General features: G+C 37.6%; 1 protein-coding gene across 2 annotated transcripts in view; it reads left to right on the forward strand.

The window, feature by feature from the left end:
* Positions 1 to 23,176, forward strand: part of VPS13B (vacuolar protein sorting 13 homolog B) — a 1,996,594-nt gene that overhangs the window by 1,851,764 nt on the left and 121,654 nt on the right. For both annotated transcript variants that reach the window (XM_053715243.1, XM_053715242.1), the window contains exons 44-47: positions 3,685 to 3,840; positions 5,576 to 5,839; positions 22,199 to 22,282; positions 22,436 to 22,611. In XM_053715243.1, the coding sequence (XP_053571218.1) occupies positions 3,685 to 3,840; positions 5,576 to 5,839; positions 22,199 to 22,282; positions 22,436 to 22,611 (680 nt within the window). The remainder of the gene's footprint in view (positions 1 to 3,684; positions 3,841 to 5,575; positions 5,840 to 22,198; positions 22,283 to 22,435; positions 22,612 to 23,176) is intronic.

The raw sequence follows: 23,176 nt of genomic DNA on the forward strand, positions 1-23,176 counted from the left end.
GTAGATGAAAACATGCAAAAGCATATTCATGCAATTTTCATATTTAAAGGGACAGTCTACACCAGAATTGTTATTGTTTTGAAAGATAGATAATCCCTTTATTACCCATTTCCCAGTTTTGCATAATCAACACAGTTATAATAATATACTTTTAACCTCTGTGATTATCTTGTATCTAAGCCTCTGCAAACTGCCCCTTTTTTCAGTTATTTTGACAGACTTGCAGTCTAGCCAATCAGTGCCAGCTCCCAGATTACTTCACGTGCACAAGTACAGTGTTATCTATATGAAATATGTGAACTAACACCCTCTAGTGGTGAAAAACTGTTAAAATGCAATCTGAAAGAGGTGGGCTTCAAGATCTAAGAAATTAGCATATGAATCTCCTAAATTAAGCTTCCAACTAAGAATACCAAGAGAACAAAGCAAAATTGGTGATAAAAGTAAAATTACATGCTCTATCTGAATCATGAAAGTTTATTTTGGCCTAGACTGTCCCTTTAATAAAGTACGTGACTGTATTTACTGTAAATATTTCACATACCAATTTTCTGCACATAGCGGAATATGTTCTATGTATTTATAAATATATATATATATATATATATATATATATATATATATATATATTTATGTATGTATATAATGTGTGTACAGTATATATATATATGTATGTATATATATATATAAATAAATAAAATCATGTCCAAAAATGGTTTACTTTCAACTCATAATACCAGCAAAACCTCACGAGCATAAATATCTAAATTCTAGCGCAATTAATGCTCAAGCAGGAGTGTTCATTTGTGCTCCACTCGTAATGTGGCCCTAAATATGTTCTATTTTGTAAATTTGTCAAAAGAAGTTATAATCTGCCATCCAGATTGCTTCTGAAACAGATTTTTCTACAGTTTAATTCTAATACCTCTTCACAGGATCTAGGTATCTGATATGTCCCCCATGCATTACACAAATCTTACACATATTGGGGTGGTGTAGAGGCTTTGGAAGGAAATGCAGATTATCGCCTATCCGGTATATTTTATTAATTCCACCCTACATATGAAGCACTTGCGGTTTTCCTGACATGCCTTTTTCTGAATAATTTCCATGTTAAATGAATTAATGAAACAGGATTACCTGTAAGTCATAACATTGCCCAAGCCTGGACAATCCGTATAAGTGTCAGATTCATGGAATGCCGAATGATCTCATAGTTATGAAATTATTTCATTTCTCATGATAATTCCCTACTTGCCAAGTTAGTGAATTTTAAGAACTCTGAGAGCAGATTGCAAGATAAACGTGAAATAATCCATTCAATTGGAGCAAGACTTCCCCCAGGCATTAGTTCATATTTGACTTGCACTAGGGGATAAAATAAGACAGGGCAAGTTCCAATATACCATAGTGTGTTACTGGGAAAGCAAGACATCCTATTTTTCTCTAACTGGCTCATATTTCTTATTACTTAAGCAATATGAGGCAGTGGTTGCCATAGTATACTTTGTTTAACCTTTACAAAATGTTTTCTTAGTGGGCTAACGGAGTTCAACTCAATGAAAATAGTTTTCAAGCGATTGCATTTCTTTTGGGGTGATATCAGTTATCTACTATATTTTTCTTTGTGGTGATTAAGATATTTATATGTAGTTTCCCAGGGTATTCGTAGGAAGAGATACAGAAAATGTATAGCATATGGTCTGTTCAGATGATTAGTTGATCAGGGCTAATCAGTTTTTAGGTATTTCAAATAAATCATATTTTATTAATACATAGTTAGATGAGGATTAAAGGGACAGTTCACAATGTTGATGATTCATTTTACCTTGCTGGAGTGTTTTAAATTGTTTACAAGTAGCTCCTTTACCCCTATTTTGGCATTTGAAATAGCTGATTTAGCCTGTGGTATCCAAACCTATACTGAAAGTTTCTATACTGGAGTATATTCTATTGAATAGCCTAAGTAAACACAGCCAGCAGAAGATATAACACTCTCAGTGGGGGGCAGGATAGTTAAGTAATACAATTATACTTTTCCATTGTTCTCTTCTTCTCTCTAAGTATTGAGCTTTGGTTTTCTAGACAAATATAAGATATGGAAGCAAGTCTGTGTACACAAAGTGATAACATAATGAGATATGATATTACCTGAAGCTCAACCCATTGTAATAGGCTGTGGTTAAAAAGCACAAAACCAGCTACTTCATACACACAAATAAACCTGAAAATGCAATTTCTCCTACATTTTATACTCTGCAGCTGGTATAACAAGTCATTGAAAATACAATAATACAAAAACAATTTTACAGTGTACTGTCCCTTTAAGAGGGCAGTCTATATATTTGTTATATTTTGTATAAAAATGTATTTACAGAGATATATACACATAAATACATATGTACATATATAGACGTCACACAAGTGCATTGGAGCCGTTTGCAGTTAAGTAGATGGAAACATGTTAAAGCATATTTATGCAATATTCATTTTTGTATAAGAGGGCACATAGTTACAATAATCCAATAAAAGCCACCCACTGCTAGGCCATGACTTGTGTGTTTATGTCTGCTGCTTAGCTTTAGCTGATGACAAGGACATAATGTGTCAGGCGGTTTAGAAGTCTAAAAGGCTGGGGTCATGTGTAGATGTTGGATTAACGCATTGGCACACAGAGGCCTCTTCAATGTAGTAGGTTTGCTAACATTTCTAACTAAAAAAAATCACCAGTCAGCAGCATTTTTTTTGCCTAGTAGCCCTCAGTAGGGTTTAGCACACTCGGTTTATTTATATGACATCTCAAGAGTCTTCAAATAGTAAAAAAAAAATGCTCTGTAATAGTAGAATAGTTTATTTTCTCACAACATATCTTAGTGTTTTGTTTTGCCTTTTTAACCTTTGGAAAAATAAACATTTTAAATTTATCAACACTGCACCCCCGTGTTGAATTAGTTCTGCCAGTACCAAATCATATTATCAAGTGCAAAAGGAAAACGGTCTGAACAGTATTTACCCTATACGCTTTGTTCATAACGCTTCTCTTTTAGAGCATGGGAAAGACACAAGTGCTATACTTTAGTATGCTGACTTATAACTATTAATCACTTTTTTACTTTTCAATTACATGAGCCAGTAAGCTCACATAAGCAAGTAATATCAGGGTTTAGAATGTGGGACAAATTAAACAAATATTAGTGTGTCAATAGCACACACTTACGTTTATGTGTTTAACACATGATGCATGAAAGATTACTGCTTTGCACAGCCCCTTATTAGAAAGGGATGAGTAAATGCTGCTGGTTATAATTTGTTAGTATAATCTGAATGATAATATATGGCCTTTGTGCTAATTATCACTCTATGCGTTATCAGTAACATATGTGATCTGGCCCTAAGCCTCTTACACACTTAGCATGTTGCAAGACACAGGTTTATAGTGTTTATGTTTAGGACTGAGTTACATATACAAGAAATAGATACATGTGTTTTCCTGAGATATTTATACTGGATTGTTTTACAAATGCGGCAACTTCGCAAAACTGGGACAAGACAGTAGAAACAGATTCTCCCTTGGGAGACAAAACCATATCAATCTTCTCATAAGAGCTATGATGGATCCTAAATTACATAAAAAAAGTATTTATGGCCATAACCTCATAATGATCCTTATATTTTTCTCTGCAGCTGCTGCACATCTGTATTGAAGGCTGGGGAAACTGGCGCTGGTCAGAGCCGTTCAGTGTGGACAATGCTGGCACGTTTATCAGAACTATTCAGTACAAGGGCAGAACAGCATCTCTTATCATTAAGGTGGAACAGCTAAATGGAGTGCAAAAGCAAGTATGTTACTATAAAAACCATACCCCCCATTACCTAGCACCTTCTCAGATATCCTCTTATCAGTGCAACACTTGGACAAAAAAGCTGTTTTTGGATATTTATGAGTCATATTTTTTTACTTTTGTAATTCATGTAATTATTAATAAGTTTGTAAAAAAAAAAGTGAAATCAGTGAAATATTTCTAATTAAACAAATTCTACTTTATAAAGAGCAGTAAAATATTGAATAACACACAGAGTAAACCATAAATCCTGCTGAAATCACAGTTTTAATCTGTTTAAAAATAAAACTGTTGACTGTCCAGCTGTATAAAAAGATATTATTTATAGATTGCTGATCTGTGCTGCTGTGCTAAGCACACATGAAAATGAATTTCTTGGACAGATGAACAATATAACAAATGTTTTATTTCTTCCCATGTTGGCTCTTTTTGTCTTCAGGAAGATGGATAGGACTTTTGATTTATTCAGAGTGTCAGATTTGCCCTGTTACTCCTTCAGATCAGCCTAACTTACTTGTCAGTTTTATAATCCAGGAAAACTGAAGTTATTTCTTGTACAATGTCTGTCTATACCATTATATAAAGATCTGCAGACAAATATAATGACGGTTTAGTCATCTCTACCATGCTAATATTGCTTGGTGTATCCCCCCCCCAAAAAAAATAATTATATAGATAAATCAAATTTAAAAAAAACCATTTTATTGTACTAGGAATGCTTTTTTTCTATTGGCTGCTCTATTTGTTCCGTTATGGTCGGGAAAAAGTCCTGTTTCTAATACATTCTCACACATTTACCTAATTTAAAAGTAGGAAATCTAGATTTTTTTTTCTAATTTAACAAATATGAAAGTGCAGCAGACTGTCTAATTGAAACAGGATTCCTTCTAGTATATTGGAATGGCATCAGTGTTGGAATCCTAAAAATGCACTAGTTGTGTTTGACGTTTTTACATCTCAAACTCAGCACCGCTAGATACTAATAGTAATAATGTATGTAGGGGTAAGAGTATAGAGGTTTATATGGGTTAAATAATGGTATGTGTAGTATATAAAAATATGTTTACTACTAACCAGGAGCAAAACTACCATTGGTAAAGTAGGTGCAATGGCATCGGGGCCCATGGCAACCAGTCTATACATAGGCATTTGCAGAATGTGTACAATACTAATGCAGGGGAGCCTTTTATTACTGCAGGTTTATCTATGTATCCATCTATGTATATCAACATCATAACACAGAGCAACATGTATATTGGTACTATTGCTTATAACTGAGTTGTTTTTTAGGGCACCAAAAAAGATTCCACCAGGGTCATTTGTTGAGTAGGTCCGCTACTGCTACTAACACGCAATTCATATGTGTCCTTACATGTCTGTTGTATGGTGACCTATTGTTTTGCCTCAAACTCTCTCTAATGTTCCATATATATATATATATAACCAGAACGTGGTAGAAGTAATGCTGTGAAAGGGGAAGGACTCAGTCGTTTTCTTCATTTTTATAAAGGATATGTTTTTGTATTTTCAGAATCTAAACACCTTTCAGTAACAGATAACTTATAAGTGTTGCCTCTCAGTATGAAGAGATTATTGCAGTAAAATAAAACACATACTAAGGTCTGCTTTTTTAGGTTTGACTCTTTATTTTAAGAAATATTGAAATTGAATTTGTGGTCAAGTTTGTTCTAGTACTCAATACAATTCCATAATTTTGTTCTCTCTTTCTGTAGGTTATTATTTGTGGCAGACAGATCATCTGCAGTTACCTGGCAGAGAGCATTGAGCTAAAGGTGGTACAACATTATGTGGGGCAGGATGGTCAGGCTGTGGTCCGTGAACACTTTGACTGCTTATCCGCTAAAGGGAAGCTACCGTCTTATGTCTTGGAGAACAGTGAACTCACAGAACTGTGTGTAAAGGCAAAAGGAGATGAGGACTGGTCCCAGGACGTATATCTGGCATCTGACCTGACCGAACAAAACGTCATCATTCAGGTACGATTTTCTCATATTAACACTAAGAAAGACATGTTCCTTCTCTGCTCTTTATTTCTGTTTGTGTAGATGGATTATCAGGAGTTATTGCATGATCTTCCCAAATGATAATTCTTGTTTGTGAAGTTAGTGAAGCAGATAAAAGACAATCCTCAGACATTTGCAGATAGGTATAATATAAAGATTTTATGAAGTCCAGATAATATGCTACTTATCTTTATGCATGGAATTGTGTGGTAGTTATATTTTTAACTGCTTTAATGCATAATTATATGTTATTCAATAGAAGAGTTTTCCATAAAGATTTTTTAATTGCTTTTATTCTGCATTATTGTGTTATGCTTAAAGGGATGTTAAACAATCTGTTTCATTGTTGTTATAAGAAAAAACACTAGGCAGTAATAAAAATCATGGCAAAATGTATTTTTCATAATTTAAAAAGAATTTTACCTTTTATTTCTTATATTTAACTTCATTTGTGCAGTGTCCATTACTTCCTGTCACAGTCCTACAAGGAGGCTGGGGGCTCTGCTAATCTAGCTTGATGTATAAAACTTCTAGAGTAACTTGAGCTGGGTTTCTATTCAGATAATGCTAGAGGGACAGTGTCTGTTTGACCATGACCAGTGTCAGTGTTGTTTGACCATGCTAATTAGAGGCATAATGCAGGCTTCATTTATGTATCAACCTTTCTACATGCAGGCTTCAGATCTGTATCTTCTTTTTACTGCAGGCTTCAGACCTGTATCTACTTTCTACCTGCAGGCTTCATTTATGTATCTACTTTCTACCTGCCAGCTTAAGTTCTGTAACTACCTTTCTACCTGCAGGCTTCAGATCTGAATCTAATTTTCTACCTGTAGGCTTCAGATCTGTATTTTACTGCAAGCTTCAGATCAGTATCTACTTTCTACCTGTAGGCTTAATTTCTGTATCAATATTTCAGCCTGCAGGTTTTAGATATGCACCTACCTTTTTACCTGCAAGCTTCAGATTTGTGTCTACTTTCTACTGCAAGATTCAGTTCTATATCTAATTTCTACCTGCAGGCTTCAGACCTGTATCTACCTTTCTACCTGCAGGCTTCAGTTCTGTATCTACCTTTCTTCCTGCAGGCTTCAGACCTGTATCTACCTTTCTACCTGCAAGCTTCATTTTTGTATATACCTTTCTACCTGCAGGCTTCAGACCTGTATCTACCTTTCTACCTGCAGGCTTCAGACCTGTATCTACCTTTCTACCTGCAAGCTTCATTTTTGTATATACCTTTCTACCTGCAGGCTTCAGACCTGTATATACCTTTCTACATGCAGGCTTCAGACCTGTATATACCTTTCTACATGCAGGCTTCAGTCCTGTATCTACCTTTCTACCTGCAAGCTTCAGACCTTTATATACCTTTCTACATGCAGGCTTCAGTTCTGTATCTACTTTCTACCTGCAAGCTTAATTTCTGTATCTACCTGCAGGCTTAAGTTCTGTATCTACCTTTCTACATGCAGGCTTCAGATCTGTATCTACCTTTTTTACCTGCAGGCTTCAGTTCTGTATCTACCTTTCTACATGCAGGCTTCAGATCTGTATCTACCTTTTTTACCTGCAGGCTTCAGTTCTGTATCTCAACTTTTCTCTTTGAAGGCTTCATTTCTGTATCTACCTTTCTACCTGCAGGCTTCAGTTCTGTATCAAAATAGGCTAATTATACAGATATTTGCTGATAATTAGACACTATATATAGTACGGTTAAAAGAAATTCATAATAAATATAAAAATGTTAATATAAACGATCTGTCCTATCAAAGAGCTAATTGATCTGTGTAGATATGTGATAAAATTAGAATTAGTGTTCTAGATAATAATGTAAATAAAAAAGCTGATTCGCTAAAATACTAACTATATAAGTGGATTAAACTTAATAATAAATGCATATAATAAATAAAACACCATGTGTGGAGGACACTAAAAATTGAATTATATTGAAAATTAGATGATATTGGATATAAATTGAGAACATTTATTCTATAAAATAAATACAAAAAGCTAAATATAGTACCAAGATACAGTTTCAAAAATTAAGTTTCAAGGTGCCGCTGATACAATGAAACAAAATTTTTATATTTATTATGAATTTCTTTTATCCGTACTATATATAGTGTCTAATTATCAGCAAATATCTGTATAATTAGCCTATTTTGCTCCCCTATATTGCTGTTTTTATTTTCTTATGTTTACAACTAGTCCTAAAGCCCGTTCACACGGGCCATTTTTTGCAGGGTACAGCAGTCCCAACCCTTGCGCTCTCTCCCTGCCCCTCTCTTTTGCTCTCTCTCCCTGCCCCTCTCTTTTGCGCTTTCTCTCCCCCTCTCTTGAGATCTCTCTCCCCCCCTCTCTTTTGCGCTCTCTCTCCCCCCCTCTTTTGCACTCTCTCTCTCCCCTCTCTTTTGAGCTTTCTCTCTCCCCTCTCTTTTGAGCTCTCTCTCTCCCCCCTCTCTTTTGCGCTCTCTCTCTCCCCCCTCTCTTTTGCGCTCTCTCTCCCCCTCTCTTTTGCGCTCTCTCTCCCCCTCTCTTTTGCGCTCTCTCTCCCCCCCTCTTTTGCGCTCTCTCTATCCCCCCTCTTTTGCGCTCTCTCTATCCCACCCTCTTTTGCGCACTCTCTCTCCCCCCTCTTTTGAGCTCTCTCTCTCTCTCTCCCCCTCTCTCTCTTTCTCCCCTCTCTCTCTCTCTCCCCCTCTCTCTCCCCCTCTCTCTCTCTCTCCCCCCTCTCTCTCCTTTCTCTCTCTTCCTCTCCCTCTCTATCTCCCTCCCCTCTCTCTCTCTCTCTCTCCCTCCCCCTCCCCTCTCCCTCTCCTTCTCCCTCCCCCTCTCCTCTCCCTCTCCATCTCCTTCCCCCTCTCCCTCTCCCTCCCCCTCCCCTCTCCCTCCCCTCTCCCTCCCCCTCCCGTCTCCCTCCCCCTCCCCCTCCCGTCTCCCTCCCCTCTCCCTCCCCCTCCCCTCTCCCTCCCCTCTCTCTCTCCCTCCCCTCTCTCTCTCCCTCCCCTCTCTCTCTCCCTCCCCTCTCTCTCTCCCTCCCCCTCCCTCTCTCCCTCCCCCTCCCCTCTCTCTCTCTCCCTCCCCCTCCCCTCTCTCCCTCCCCCTCCCCTCTCTCCCTCCCCTCTCTCTCTCCCTCCCCCTCCCCTCTCTCTCTCCCTCCCCTCTCTCTCTCTCTCTCCCCTCTCTCTCCCCTCCCCTCTCTCTCTCTCCCCTCCCCTCTCTCTCTCTCCCCTCCCCTCTCTCTCTCTCCCCTCCCCTCTCTCTCTCTCCCCTCTCTCTCTCCCCCTCCCCTCTCTCTCTCCCCCTCCCCTCTCTCTCTCACTCCCTCTCCCTCCCCTCTCTCTCTCCCTCCCCCATCTCTCTCCCCTCTCTCCTCCTCCCCCTCTCTCTCTCTCTCTCTCCCTCCCCTCTCTCTCTTTCTCTTCCCCCCCTCTCTTTTGATCTCTCTGTCCCCTTTCTTTTGCTCTCCCTCCCCCTCTCTTTTGCTGTCTCTCCCCCTCTCTTTTGCTCCCTCTCTTGTGCTCCCTTTATCTCCTCTCTCTCTCTCTCACCTTTCTTATCTTTTCCCTACCCCCTCTCTCCCCTCTTTTGAGCTGTTTTGAGCTCTCACTGAATAGCCTTTCACGGGCCGCCTGGCCCCGCCCCTTCATGCTTGACCACGCCCCCTCACGGGCCCGCACTCGGTCACACCCCCTTCACGCTCGGCCACGCCCCCGGCCACGCTCGGTCACGCACACTTCTGCTCGCACTGCAGAGCAGAGACTTAGGGACTCTCAAAGGCCAGGTGTGTTTGTCCTCGTGCTGTGCTGTTGTGCTGTCTACTGCGCATGACAGCTTCGGACAAACACACTTGGCCTTTTATTATATAGGATAGTTTAGAGGAACTTTTGAATTTTTAGGGTTGTAGCCTAGCTATTATTCTGGTGCACTCACTCTTGCCCTATTTTTAGTATTTGTATCTACCTTTCTACCTGCAGGCTTCAGTTCTGTATCTACCTTTCTACCTACAGGCTTAAAGGGACACTGAACTCAAAAATTTTCTTTTGTGATTCAGATAGAGCATGACATTTTAAGCAACTTTCTAATTTACTCCTATTATCAAATTTTCTTCATTCTCTTGGTATCTTTATTTGAAATGCAAGAATGTAAGTTTAGGTGCCGGCCCATTTTTGGTGAACAACCTGGGTTGTTCTTACTGATTGGTGGATAAATCCATCCACCAATAAAAAAGTGCTGTACAGAGTCTGAACAAAAAAAAGATTAGACGCCTTCTTTTTCAAATAAAAATAGCAATAGAACGAAGTTAATAGGCGTAAATTAGAAAGTTGCTTAAAATGTCATGCTCTATCTGAATCACAAAAGAAAAAAATTGGGTTCAGTGTCCCTTTAAGTTCTGTATCTACCTTTCTACCTATAGGTTTCAAATCTGTATTTACCTTTATACCTGTAGGCTTAAGTTCTGTATCTACCTTTATACCTGCAGGCTTCAGATCTGTATCTACCTTTCTACCTGCAGGCTTCAGACCTGTATCTAACTTTCTACCTGCAGGCTTCAGACCTGTATCTACCTTTCTACCTGCAAGCTTAAGTTCTGTATCTACCTTTCTACCTGCAGGCTTCAGTTCTGTATCTAACTTTCTACCTGCAGGCTTCAGTTCTGTATCTACCTTTCTACCTGCAAGCTTAAGTTCTGTATCTACCTTTCTACCTGCAGGCTTCAGATCTGTATCTACCTTTCTACCTGCAGGCTTCAGACCTGTATCTACCTTTCTACCTGCAGGCTTCAGTTCTCTATATACCTTTCTACCTGCAAGCTTAAGTTCTGTATATACCTTTCTACCTATAGGTTTCAGATCTGTATCTAACTTTCTACCTGCAGGCTTCAGTTCTGTATCTACCTTTCTACCTGCAAGCTTAAGTTCTGTATATACCTTTCTACCTATAGGTTTCAGATCTGTATCTAACTTTCTACCTGCAGGCTTCAGTTCTGTATATACCTTTCTACCTGCAAGCTTAAGTTCTGTATTTACCTTTCTACCTATAGGTTTCAGATCTGTATCTACCTTTCTACCTGCAGGCTTCAGTTCTGTATCTACCTTTCTACCTGCAAGCTTAAGTTCTGTATATACCTTTCTACCTATAGGTTTCAGATCTGTATCTACCTTTCTACCTGCAGGCTTCAGTTCTGTATCTAACTTTCTACCTGCAGGCTTCAGTTCTGTATCTACCTTTCTACCTGCAAGCTTAAGTTCTGTATCTACCTTTCTACCTGCAGGCTTCAGATCTGTATCTACCTTTCTACCTGCAGGCTTAAGTTCTGTATATACCTTTCTACCTATAGGTTTCAGATCTGTATCTAACTTTCTACCTGCAGGCTTCAGTTCTGTATCTACCTTTCTACCTGCAAGCTTAAGTTCTGTATATACCTTTCTACCTATAGGTTTCAGATCTGTATCTAACTTTCTACCTGCAGGCTTCAGTTCTGTATATACCTTTCTACCTGCAAGCTTAAGTTCTGTATTTACCTTTCTACCTATAGGTTTCAGATCTGTATCTACCTTTCTACCTGCAGGCTTCAGTTCTGTATCTACCTTTCTACCTGCAAGCTTAAGTTCTGTATATACCTTTCTACCTATAGGTTTCAGATCTGTATCTAACTTTCTACCTGCAGGCTTCAGACCTGTATCTACCTTTCTATCTGCAAGCTTAAAGGGACAGTATACTGTAAAATTGTTTTCCCTTAATGTGTTTACAATTGCTTTTTTTACCAACTGCAGAGTATACAATGTATGAAAATTTGCTTTTTAAGGATAATATGTGTATTTTGTGATTTTGTGTTTTTAAGCCACAACCTAATAAAATGGGTTGAGCTTGTAGGTATTATCAGATCTCATTACTTTATCACATTGTGTACATATACCTGCTTCTTTATCTTATATCTGTCCATAAATCAATCACCAATACTTGGAGAGAACAATGGAAAATTAACATTTTATTATTACCTTATCTCTGCTATATCCCACTGGGAGTGTAACTTCTTCTGCTGGCTGTGTTTACAAAGCTTATCTATAGCTTGGACCTGCGGCCACAAACTTTCAGCATAGGTGGGGATACCACATGCTAAATCAACTATTTCAAATACCAATATAAGGGTAAAGGAGCTACTTGTAAACAATTTAATACACTCCAGCAGGTAAAGTGGATCATTGGGAACAAATTAAAGGGGAGAACATTTTTGAGTAAACTGTCCCTTTAAGTTCTGTATCCCCTTACTACCTGCAGGCTTAAAGGGACAGGAAACCCCAACATTTTCTTTCGTGATTAGGATAGAACATACAATTTTAATCAACTTTCCAATTTACTTCTATTATCAAATTCACTTAATTGTCTTGTTATTATTTGCTGAAGGATCACTGACAGCTAGCTGAACACATCTAGTCAGCCTATCACAAGAGACAAATGTGCGCAGGCACCAATCAGCAGTTAGCTCCCACTAGTGTAGGATATGTGCGCATTATTTTTCAACAAGGGATAGTAAATTTGAAAATAGAAGTGAATTTAAAAGTGTCTTAAAATGACATGCTCTATCTGAATTATGCAAGTTTAATTTTGACTTTCCTATCCCTTTAAGTTCTGTATCTACTTACTACCTGCCGTATACACCAATTGCAATATACCTGCATGTAATAGACACTGCTATAAAGAAGAATATGCACTGATACTGATCTAAAAATCCAGTATAAAACCTTTTAAAAACTTACTTAGAAAAGCTCCAAGTTTAGCTCTGTTGATTAGGTTAGCAGGAACACCCAGGGAAAGTGGCTAAATTGCAGACACTCCCCTGCATATGATAATACAGATTATACAAACAGAAGCCAACACCAACACCGTGGAGCTTAGTCTAAAAACCTGCACAATGTTATTAAAAAATAAGCAAAACATACATACGTGTATATCTTGTTTAATATTCTTTACAGTTTGTGCATCAAAGCTTTTTATTGCAGTATTTTTTATGTTTATACTGTACATTCACATCACAATATATATATATTTCTATATCCCAAATAAAGCTCTTTGAAAACTTAAAAAATAAATAAAAATAAGCAAAACTCATTTAAAACTAATTAATACATGCAGGCTTAAGTTCTGTATCTACTTTCTACCTGCAGACTTAAAGGGACATGAAACGCAACATTTTTCTTTTTCTTATTTTTCATGATTAAAATAGAACATGTGATTTTAAACAACTTTCCTATTTACTTAGTTTATCTAATGTGCTTCATTCTCTTGGTATCCTTTTTTGAAGGAGCAGTTATGCACTACTGGGAGCTATCTGAAGATATCTGGTGAATCAATGAAAACAGGCATTTTTGTGCAGCCACCAATCAGCAGCTAGCTCCCTGTAATCCATTGCTGCTCCTGAGCCTAACTAGATGTGCTTTTCAACTAAGGATACCAAGAGTATGAAGCAATTTAGATAATAGAAGAAAATTGGAAAGTTATTTAAAATCACATATTCTTTCAGAATAATGAAAGAAAAATCTAGTGTACAATGTCCCTTTACGTTCTGTATCTACTTTCTACCTGCAGGCTTCAGACCTGTATTTAATTTCTACCTGCAGGCTCCAGACCTGTATCTAACTTTCTATTTTCAGACTTAAAGGGACATAAACCCCCCCCCAAAAAAAAATTAATGATTCAGATAGAGAATAAAATTTTAAACAACTTTCCTGTTTACTTCTAGTATTTAATTTGCTTCCTTCTCTTGTTATCCTTTGCTGAAAGGTTTATCTAGGTAAGCTCAGGAGCAGCAAAGAACCTAGGTTCTATCTGCTGATTGGTGGCTGCATATATATACCGATTGTCATTGGCTCACCCATGTGTTCAGTTAGAAACCAGTAGTGCATTGCTGCTCCTTCAACAAATGATACCAAGAGAATGAAACAAATTAGATAATAGAGAATACAATATTAAACAACTTTCCAATTTACTTCCAACATTTTTCTTTCATGATTCAGATAGAAGTAAATTGGAAAGTTGTTTAATATTGTATTCTCTATTATCTAATTTGTTTCATTCTCTTGGTATCATCTGCAGGTAGAAAGTTAGATACAGGTGTGAAGCCTGCAGGTAGAAAGTTAGATACAGGTTTGAAGCCTGCAGATAGAAAGTTAGATACAGATCTGAAGCCTGCAGGTAGAAAATAGATACAGAACTTAAAGGAACATGAAACCCAACATTTTTCTTTCATGATTCAGATAGGTTTCATGTTCCTTTAAGTTCTGTATCTATTTTCTACCTGCAGGCTTCAGATCTGTATCTAACTTTCTATCTGCAGGCTTCAGATCTGTATCTAACTTTCTATCTGCAGGCTTCAGACCTGTATCTAACTTTCTACCTGCAGACTTCACACCTGTATCTAACTTTCTATCTGCAGGCTTCAGATCTGTATCTAACTTTCTATCTGCAGGCTTCAGACCTGTATCTAACTTTCTATCTGCAGGCTTCAGATCTGTATCTAACTTTCTACCTGCAGGCTTCAGACCTGTATCTAACTTTCTACCTGCAGGCTTCAGACCTGTATCTAACTTTCTACCTGCAAGCTTCAGACCTGTATCTAACTTTCTACCTGCGGGCATCAGACCTGTATTTAACTTTCTATCTGCAGGCTTCAGACCTGTATTTAACTTTCTATCTGCAGGCTTCAGAACTGTATCTACCTTTCTACCTGCAGGCTTAAGTTCTGTATATACCTTTCTACCTATAGGTTTCAGATCTGTATCTAACTTTCTACCTGCAGGCTTCAGTTCTGTATCTACCTTTCTACCTGCAGGCTTCAGTTCTGTATCTACCTTTCTACCTGCAGGCTTCAGTTCTGTATCTACCTTTCTACCTGTAGGCTTCAGACCTGTATCTACCTCGCCTTACTACCTGCAGGCTTAAAAGGACAGGAAACCCCAACATTTTCTTTCGTGATTAGGATAGAACATACAATTTTAATCAACTTTCCAATTTACTTCTATTATCAAATTCACTTAATTGTCTTCTTATTATTTGCTGAAGGATCACTGACAGCCTATCTATCTGCAGGCTTCAGACCTGTATCTAACTTTCTATCTGCAGGCTTCAGACCTGTATCTAACTTTCGACCTACAGGCTTCAGACCTGTATCTAACTTTCGACCTACAGGCTTCAGACCTGTATCTAACTTTCTACCTGCAGGCTTCAGACCTGTATCTAACTTTCTACCTACAGGCTTCAGACCTGTATCTAACTTTCTACCTGCAGGCTTCAGACCTGTATCTAACTTTCTATCTGCAGGCTTCAAACCTGTATCTAACTTTCTACCTGCAGGCTTCAGACCTGTATCTAACTTTCTACCTACAGGCTTCAGACCTGTATCTAACTTTCTACCTACAGGCTTCAGACCTGTATCTAACTTTCTACCTGCAGGCTTCAGACCTGTATCTAACTTTCTACCTGCAGGCTTCAGACCTGTATCTAACTTTCTACCTGCAGGCTTCAGACCTGTATCTAACTTTCTACCTACAGGCTTCAGACCTGTATCTAACTTTCTACCTGCAGGCTTCAGACCTGTATCTAACTTTCTACCTGCAGGCTTCAGACCTGTATCTAACTTTCTACCTGCAGGCTTCAGACCTGTATCTAACTTTCTACCTACAGGCTTCAGACCTGTATCTAACTTTCTACCTGCAGGCTTCAGACCTGTATCTAACTTTCTACCTACAGGCTTCAGACCTGTATCTACCTATCTACTTTCAAACAAGTTTCATACCACCCAATTACCTCCATAAAGTCTTTCTGCAGCCTGTTGATAGTCTCATTATAAAGTCTGTGCCTGCATAGGAAGTTTGCTGTCATAGCTGCACGCCAATTCTACCAAAAGTTCTCACGCTTATTAGACTGTGTTTGCTTTCTGGCATTACTCTTGGTCTATTACCTGTGTCTAATATTTAAATAGTGGCCCCATGCTGATCCAATGCAGGACATAACCAGTAACTGGTGGCTATGTGCATATACTGCTACCATCTGGTTCCTGCTTAGCAACAGTAGTGCATTTTGGCTCCTGAACCCAAGTTCAACTGTGCATTTAGCAAATTAGAGCATGTTATGATTACATAATGTGCCTTTAATTTAAAGGGACATAAACACTTTGTAATTACAAAACTTTTGCATTAAATTAACATACTAGTTTAGAGCAAGATTACAAGTGGTGCTTTAACTTGAACCAAGCAAAAAGGGGTATAGTGCTGCTATTTGGGCGTATTACGAGTTGAAAGTAAACTTGTTTGCTTGAGTGCTATTGAATTTAGCACATTGGGATAGTGTGACTTCTGACCTCTGGTTAACGGTTACGGTTGACTAAAAAAGTGGCACAAAAAAACATCAAAAATACGGTACATTTAAAAATACAGTTACAATCATAACAACACTGTCTGATAGAAATATGTTTTTAAAAATTGCATAATAAAGTTATACAGGCTTAAAGTATCATAAAACATATAAAAAATACATTACAAAGTACCATTACACTCATAATAACACTCTAATTAAAATTATTATTTTTTACATTTCCAGTTATAAGGGCTCAAAGATATGAGATCTCAGGTGTTAGGACAAAAAAGTACTGCAAAGGACTTTAACATAGAGATACTTACATATAAATGTATAAATATGTGTATGTGTTACGCTCCACTGAAGTCCATAGGGGGATACATTAACACGTTTGCAATATTCAAACTTTGGGGTTTTGCGCGCAAGTGAAATATTTTTACTTTCAAGTTTTAATACGAGCTCAACCCCAAAAGTGCAAAAAGCCTCCGTCTAGTGAAATGCAAAGTACCGCTCCACTCGGAATCTAGCTCTTATTGCAAAATATTTTGGGATACCTTACTACAGTGTTTCCTGCAAGTGTTTTTCCATGGCCAAACTGCCACCCACTGCTGTTCTTATTTGGAAAAGATAATACTGACTTGTTACTAAAGTAGACAAGTCTTGCCACTGTTAATTTGTTGTTAAAACATGCTTTGTTTTCAGTATCCTATCTTATCACCTCTGTTGGGGCCGCAAGGGTCATATAAATGGCAGGGTTTGTGAAGTCTCAGATAAATATATAATAAAAGTAGTCTTTTTTTTTTTTTTTACATTTTAGATAATGAATCATTTTATATCTCCTAGTGATTCGTGTCTTATTCAGTTAAAGTGAGAGTAGTTTGGGTTACCCCAAATAACTGGTTTATATTCTGTGTGTAAACGTCTCCGGTCTTCAATCTTATCAAACTAAAGGATTACGAATAACCATGTGGTATATTTATTTTTTTAAATGTCTCCTGAGTCCTGCATAAACATTGATTGAAGTTGGGCACAGCTATATGTGTGTTATTTATATACTTTGAAATTCATGCTGACATTGAAGTTCAAAGGTTTATTTCAAATGTTTAGTGAGATCAGGAAGTAGTGGTTAAAAAAGTGAGTACTACATGTTAGAAAAGTCAAATCACTGTGGGCTGCAGCAGTGATACGTCTTGATCACATTACAAGACAAGCTACTGAGAAGCAATATGCAGCTAGTGCATGAGAAAATGGCTGAGAGATGCTCTCATTTACACACCCTGTGTTCCTGGCTTGTTTAGCAGTTGGCAAAACCTCTGCTCTTTGATTATGTGGTGTAGATATTTTACATCTGTTCACTTTACTGCTGATCTGTTAGACATAGATTTCCTGCTCCCAAACAAATGAACTTGCTTAATAAAATAAATTCCAACCCTCCTTTTGGATTTTCTTTGTAGGAGAATTATTCAGTGATGGGTCTGATGCGCGTGTATGGTATGCGCAAACTTTGATTTATTGGCTAAGGAAAGTGGGATTTAAATTTAAAGGTGCAGTAGACATAAAATAAGTGTTTTTTTGTTTATGGAGCACCATTTTAAACATAATACAATATTTTAAATTAATTATTTTGAAACTAACCAAAGTGCATGTGTTTGCACAACTCTTCCTGGGGATTTACATTGGCTGATAAAGACCACTTTTACAGCTCTATTGGTGAATAGTAGCAAGGCACGCAAGAATTAAACATTTGTTTGTTTTTTGTCAGCAGGGGAGCATCTGTTTATTCTATAAAAAAAGCATAGACTTTATTTGTGATTTGAAACAAATATAATGCCAGCCATGTTGTTTAAATTAAGATTGCATAAATGTTCACTTTAAAATGTAATGTATTGTGCTGCAAGACTAATGCAACCTCTGATTGGCAGATGAGAGAAGCTGGTGTAATGCTTTAGGGTTATAACCCTGGAGTACATGGAAAATGTCATTTTCATGATCCTTATATATGTTAGAAAATGCTTTACTAGAATTTCATTTAGTTCACTAAAACAAAAAAACTTGATAAAAACATAAAAATTAATTTGTAAACTGTCATTTTGTACGGTAAAATGTGTCACTTTATAGGGCCACGGAAATTGTTCCATTGTGAAATGACAAAAACTATCTCAACTATAATATAAATGTTTATAAACAAGTGCAGAAATATATTTAGTGGCGTATAACCCAAAAGCTATTTTATGGTGCGCTAACAGTCTGTAACAGTCTGTTTTACCAGAATCAGGCACCATACATCTGTAAAAAAAAGAAACGTTTGCCTCTTCGTACACCTTATAGATGCCTGTGGTTATACCTGAACCTACAAAGCCCTTACCAAAGCTATTCCCCACTACCTGTCCTCACAAATCAAGCTTGACTGGGGAGCTTTCATAACTTTTTTTTTTATGTTGCTGTCATTGGGGACAAGGGCGCTAACACAGGAGCGGACCTACCAGTGGTGCAAGCGGTGCCGATAGCTGCCTGGAAGGGGCCCACAGAGGGTTGAGGGTTCTAACGAAAAAGTGAACTGCCTTTTTTTTTTTGGAGTGGGGGCAGCACATTTTTACAATACATTTCAGCCACAACACCGGTTCAGTAAAAAGTAATTTCTGGGTCTGCTCATGGTCCCGCCCACCTCTTTACTCCCATTCTATCATGCCTGTGCACTGAGTTTGCTACGTAGTGAACTGAGCACTCTACTACCTGACACAGACGACACAGCAACCAGCATAATATGGAGGCATTGCGGCACCCACCCTGCTACCCGGCTTGCTTAATGGGTTGTGCACTGCAAACGAGCCGGGTCACGCATATGGGTGTGTGTATGTGTGGTGTGCATGCTTATGAACGTGTGTATGAGTGGTGTGCGTGTATGGTGCATGCATATGCTTCTGTATATGTGTAGTGTGCATGCATATGTATGTGTGGTGTACGATGTGTGTGAATATTGTGTGCATGTTTTTTTTTGTTTGGTGTGCATGCTTGTAAGTGTGTGTATGTGTGGTGTGCGTACATATGAGTGTGTGTGGTGTGCATACTTATGAGCATATGTATGTGTGGTGTGCATATGTGTGTGTATATATGTAATGTGCATGCATATGCGTGTTTATATGTGTGGTGTGCATGCATATGAGTGTGTGTATGTGGTTGGTTAAATCAAAAATGGGGGAAGTAGTGGGCTGCTTTGCCTTAAAATGCCTGGGCCTTTTTTTGGTCCCAGTCTGGCCCTGACGCCTCCTCTGAGGCTGCGGGCATCAATCTGCCCGATCGTATATGATCGGGTCGATTGACACCCCCTGCTAGCAGCTGATTGCTGTCGCCATTCAGCGATGTCTGTAGGACACGGGGCGGAGCGGGTGGGAACCGCTACACTACAGAAAAAAAGTTTCAAGTAAAGTTTAAAAATAAAAGAAATAAACTTTTTTTTAAAAAAAAGCATCTAAGGGATCTGGAAGGGGTGGGGGGTTGGTCTTGGGGGGGGGGAACTACACTACAGAAAAGGGACATTTTATTAATAAAAAAGCATATTTTTCACTAAAATGGGTACTGGCAGACAGCTGCCAGTACCCAAGATGGCGCACATTAAGTCAGAGGGGGAGGGTTAGAGAGCTGTTTGGTGGGGGATCAGTGAGGTTGGGGGCTAAGGGGGATCCTACACAGAAGCATATGTAAATATGCTCAAAAAAATGCACAAAAAAGCCCAAATTTTCCTTTTATTTTAGTACTGGCAGAGTTTCTGCCAGTACTTAAGATGGCGGGGGACATTTGTGGGGTAGGGGAGGGAAGAGAGACGTTTGGGAGGGATCAGGGGGTCTGATGTTTCAGGTGGGAGGCTGATCTCTACACTAAAGCTAAAATGAACCCTGCAAGCTCCCTACAAGCTACCTAATTAACCCCTTCACTGCTAGCCATAATACACGTGTGATGCGCAGCGCCATTTAGCAGCATTCTAATTACCAAAAAGCAACGCCAAAGTCATATATGTCTGCTATTTCTGAACAAAGGGGATCCCAGAGAAGCATTTACAACCATTTGTGCCATAATTGCACAAGCTGTTTGTAAATGATTTGAGTGAGAAACCTAGAATTGTGAAAAATTTTACGTTTTTTTTAATTTGATCGCATTTGGCGGTGAAATGGTGGCATGAAATATACCAAAATGGACCTAGATCAATACTTGGGGTTGTCTACTACACTACATTAAAGCTAAAAATACCCCAAAAAGCTCCTTACATGCTCCCTAATTAACCCCTTCACTGCTGGGCATAATACACGTGTGGTGCGCAGTGGCATTTAGCGGCCTTCTAATTACCAAAAAGCAATGCCAAAGCCATATATGTCTGCTATTTCTGAACAAAGGGGATCCCAGAGAAGAATTTACAACCATTTATGCCATAATTGCACAAGCAGTTTGTAAATAATTTCAGTGAGAAACTGAAAGTTTGTGAAAAAATTTGTGAAAAAGTGAACGTTTTTTGTATTTGATCGCATTTGGCGGTGAAATGGTGGCATGAAATATACCAAAATGGGCCTAGATCAATACTTTGGGATGTTTTCTAAAAAAAATATATATATACATGTCAATGGATATTCAGGGATTCCTGAAAGATATTAGTGTTCGAATGTAACTAGCGTTAATTTTGAAAAAAAATGGTTTGAAAATAGCAAAGTGCTACTTGTATTTATGGCCCTATAAGTTACAAAAAAAGCAAAGAAGATGTAAACATTGGGTATTTCTAAACTCAGGACAAAATTTAGAAACTATTTAGCATGGGTGTTTTTTGGTGGTTGTAGATGTGTAACAGATTTTGGGGTTCAAAGTTAGAAAAAGTGTGTTTTTTTCCATTTTTCCTCATATTTTATAATTTTTTTTATAGTAAATGATAAGATATGATGAAAATAATGGTATTTTTAGAAAGTCCATTTAATGGCGAGAAAAATGGTATATAATATGTGTGGGTACAGTAAATGAGTAAGAGGAAAATTTCAGCTAAACACAAACACCGCAGAAATGTAAAAATAGCCTTGGTCCCAAACGGACAGAAAATGGAAAAATGCTCTGGTCACTAAGGGGTTAATCGCATCCACCCCAAGCGACTCTTCTAAGCACTACCTAAACTCCAGATGCAGCAAGGGGCGCAAAAACATTAAAGATAGCTCAAGTAGTGCAATACTATAAAAATGGCTAAAGATTTTTAACAGAATTATATTCACTAACAAACTGTATCAAAACTGTTCTAAAATCATTCTTTCAATATTTATTTCAATCTTTCATGTATATGTAGAAAAAAGATAAAATAAATATGTATAGCAACACATACAGAATAAAATGCCTTCTATGGGCTGCTTTAAAGAAATGTTATGGAATTTGGAAATCATTATTTGAGCCTTATCATATACAACCACTTGTGGGTACCAATAAGTTGAGCAGGTACTTCACTATTCAACCTTCAAATGCCCGGGTGCTCATATGAGTCCATATGTATCCATCTATAAAAAAAACCTGAACTTCGTATAACTCATGTGAGTGCCTCTTCTACTTTAAAGATGGATGGATTTATATCTATCTATCTGTATATATATGTGTGTATATGTGTGTGTGTATATATATATATATATATATATATATATATATATATATATATATATATATATATAAAATGTATTTGGATAGTTGAAAGAATATATGTACATATACAAATTTGAGAAAACCTTTTATGCAGTAATTCTTTTAATTGTTTTATCCATTTATTTTTTCACATATTGTGCTGCTGTTTGCTGGTTTTCTTTTTCATGTTTGTGCATCCCCTATGTGACCCAGGGTACATTTTGGCAGAACCTAGCTCTATAAATATGTATTTTATATACACACATTTGCAATGCTAAAAACTAGATAAGAGTACAAATAACGTCCTTTAATAATGCTTTGTTTTTCCCTACACAGGTGCCATCCTCAAATGAATCTATTATTTATGTGTGGTGCACTCTTCTTACCTTGGAACCTGGCTCTCAAGTGCAACAACGAATGGCAAGTGCTTTTTGCATGTTAATAAATTACACATCTTTATAGCTTCTCACATACTGGATGAGATGAAGGTCAACACAACCTTGAAGACATCAATTTACAACATCAGGCAGCTGGATAAAGCCTAATGTCATTGTGTTCTTTTTGTATTTCTAGATCATGTTCAGCCCACTTTTTATCATGAGAAGTCATCTTCCTGATTCTATTATCATACATGTCGAGAAGAGAAGCCTTGGATTAAATGAAACTCAGCTTGTTCCTGGAAAAGGAATGGAGAAGGAACTGCATAACATTGAACCAGATTTAACCCATCACCTGACGTTTCAAGCAAGGTACTTCTCGTATAGCTTAATATTGCAGGATATAAAATGCTGCCATATTTGTCAGGCTGCTTCCTTTCCTCTGTAGTCTGTGAATATAATTTTTTATTATTATAAAGAACTATAAATAAAACCATTTAGTTCCAACGCAAATAATCTGTTTAATTTTAATGGCCATGAAAGTTTTAAAACACTACTTTAAAGGGACATTAAACACTAAATAAATGCTAGATAGGTGTTTTCAAAGAAAAGCTTAGTCTTAGAATAACATTAGCTGTTTAAATATTTATAAAATAAGTGTAAAGTTTAGTGACTATAAAACAATGGGAGCTGCCATGTTGTAACTTAGGTTACCTTCTCTGCTGTGGCCAATTAGGCACAGTTATAAATAGGTCACTAGAGTGTGCAGCCAAAAGCAGTGTTCTGCGCTTCCATTTATAGCAGGAAATTAAAATATCATAATTTCAGAATGGAATTACAGAAAAAGGGGACAAAATAATAAAAGTATATTGCAGAGTTTTTTATATATATATTTTATATTACCATCTCAAAGTGTTTAATGTCCCTTTAACAACTA

This window comes from Bombina bombina, chromosome 5 (genome assembly GCF_027579735.1).
Source record: "Bombina bombina isolate aBomBom1 chromosome 5, aBomBom1.pri, whole genome shotgun sequence".
NCBI lineage: Eukaryota > Metazoa > Chordata > Amphibia > Anura > Bombinatoridae > Bombina > Bombina bombina.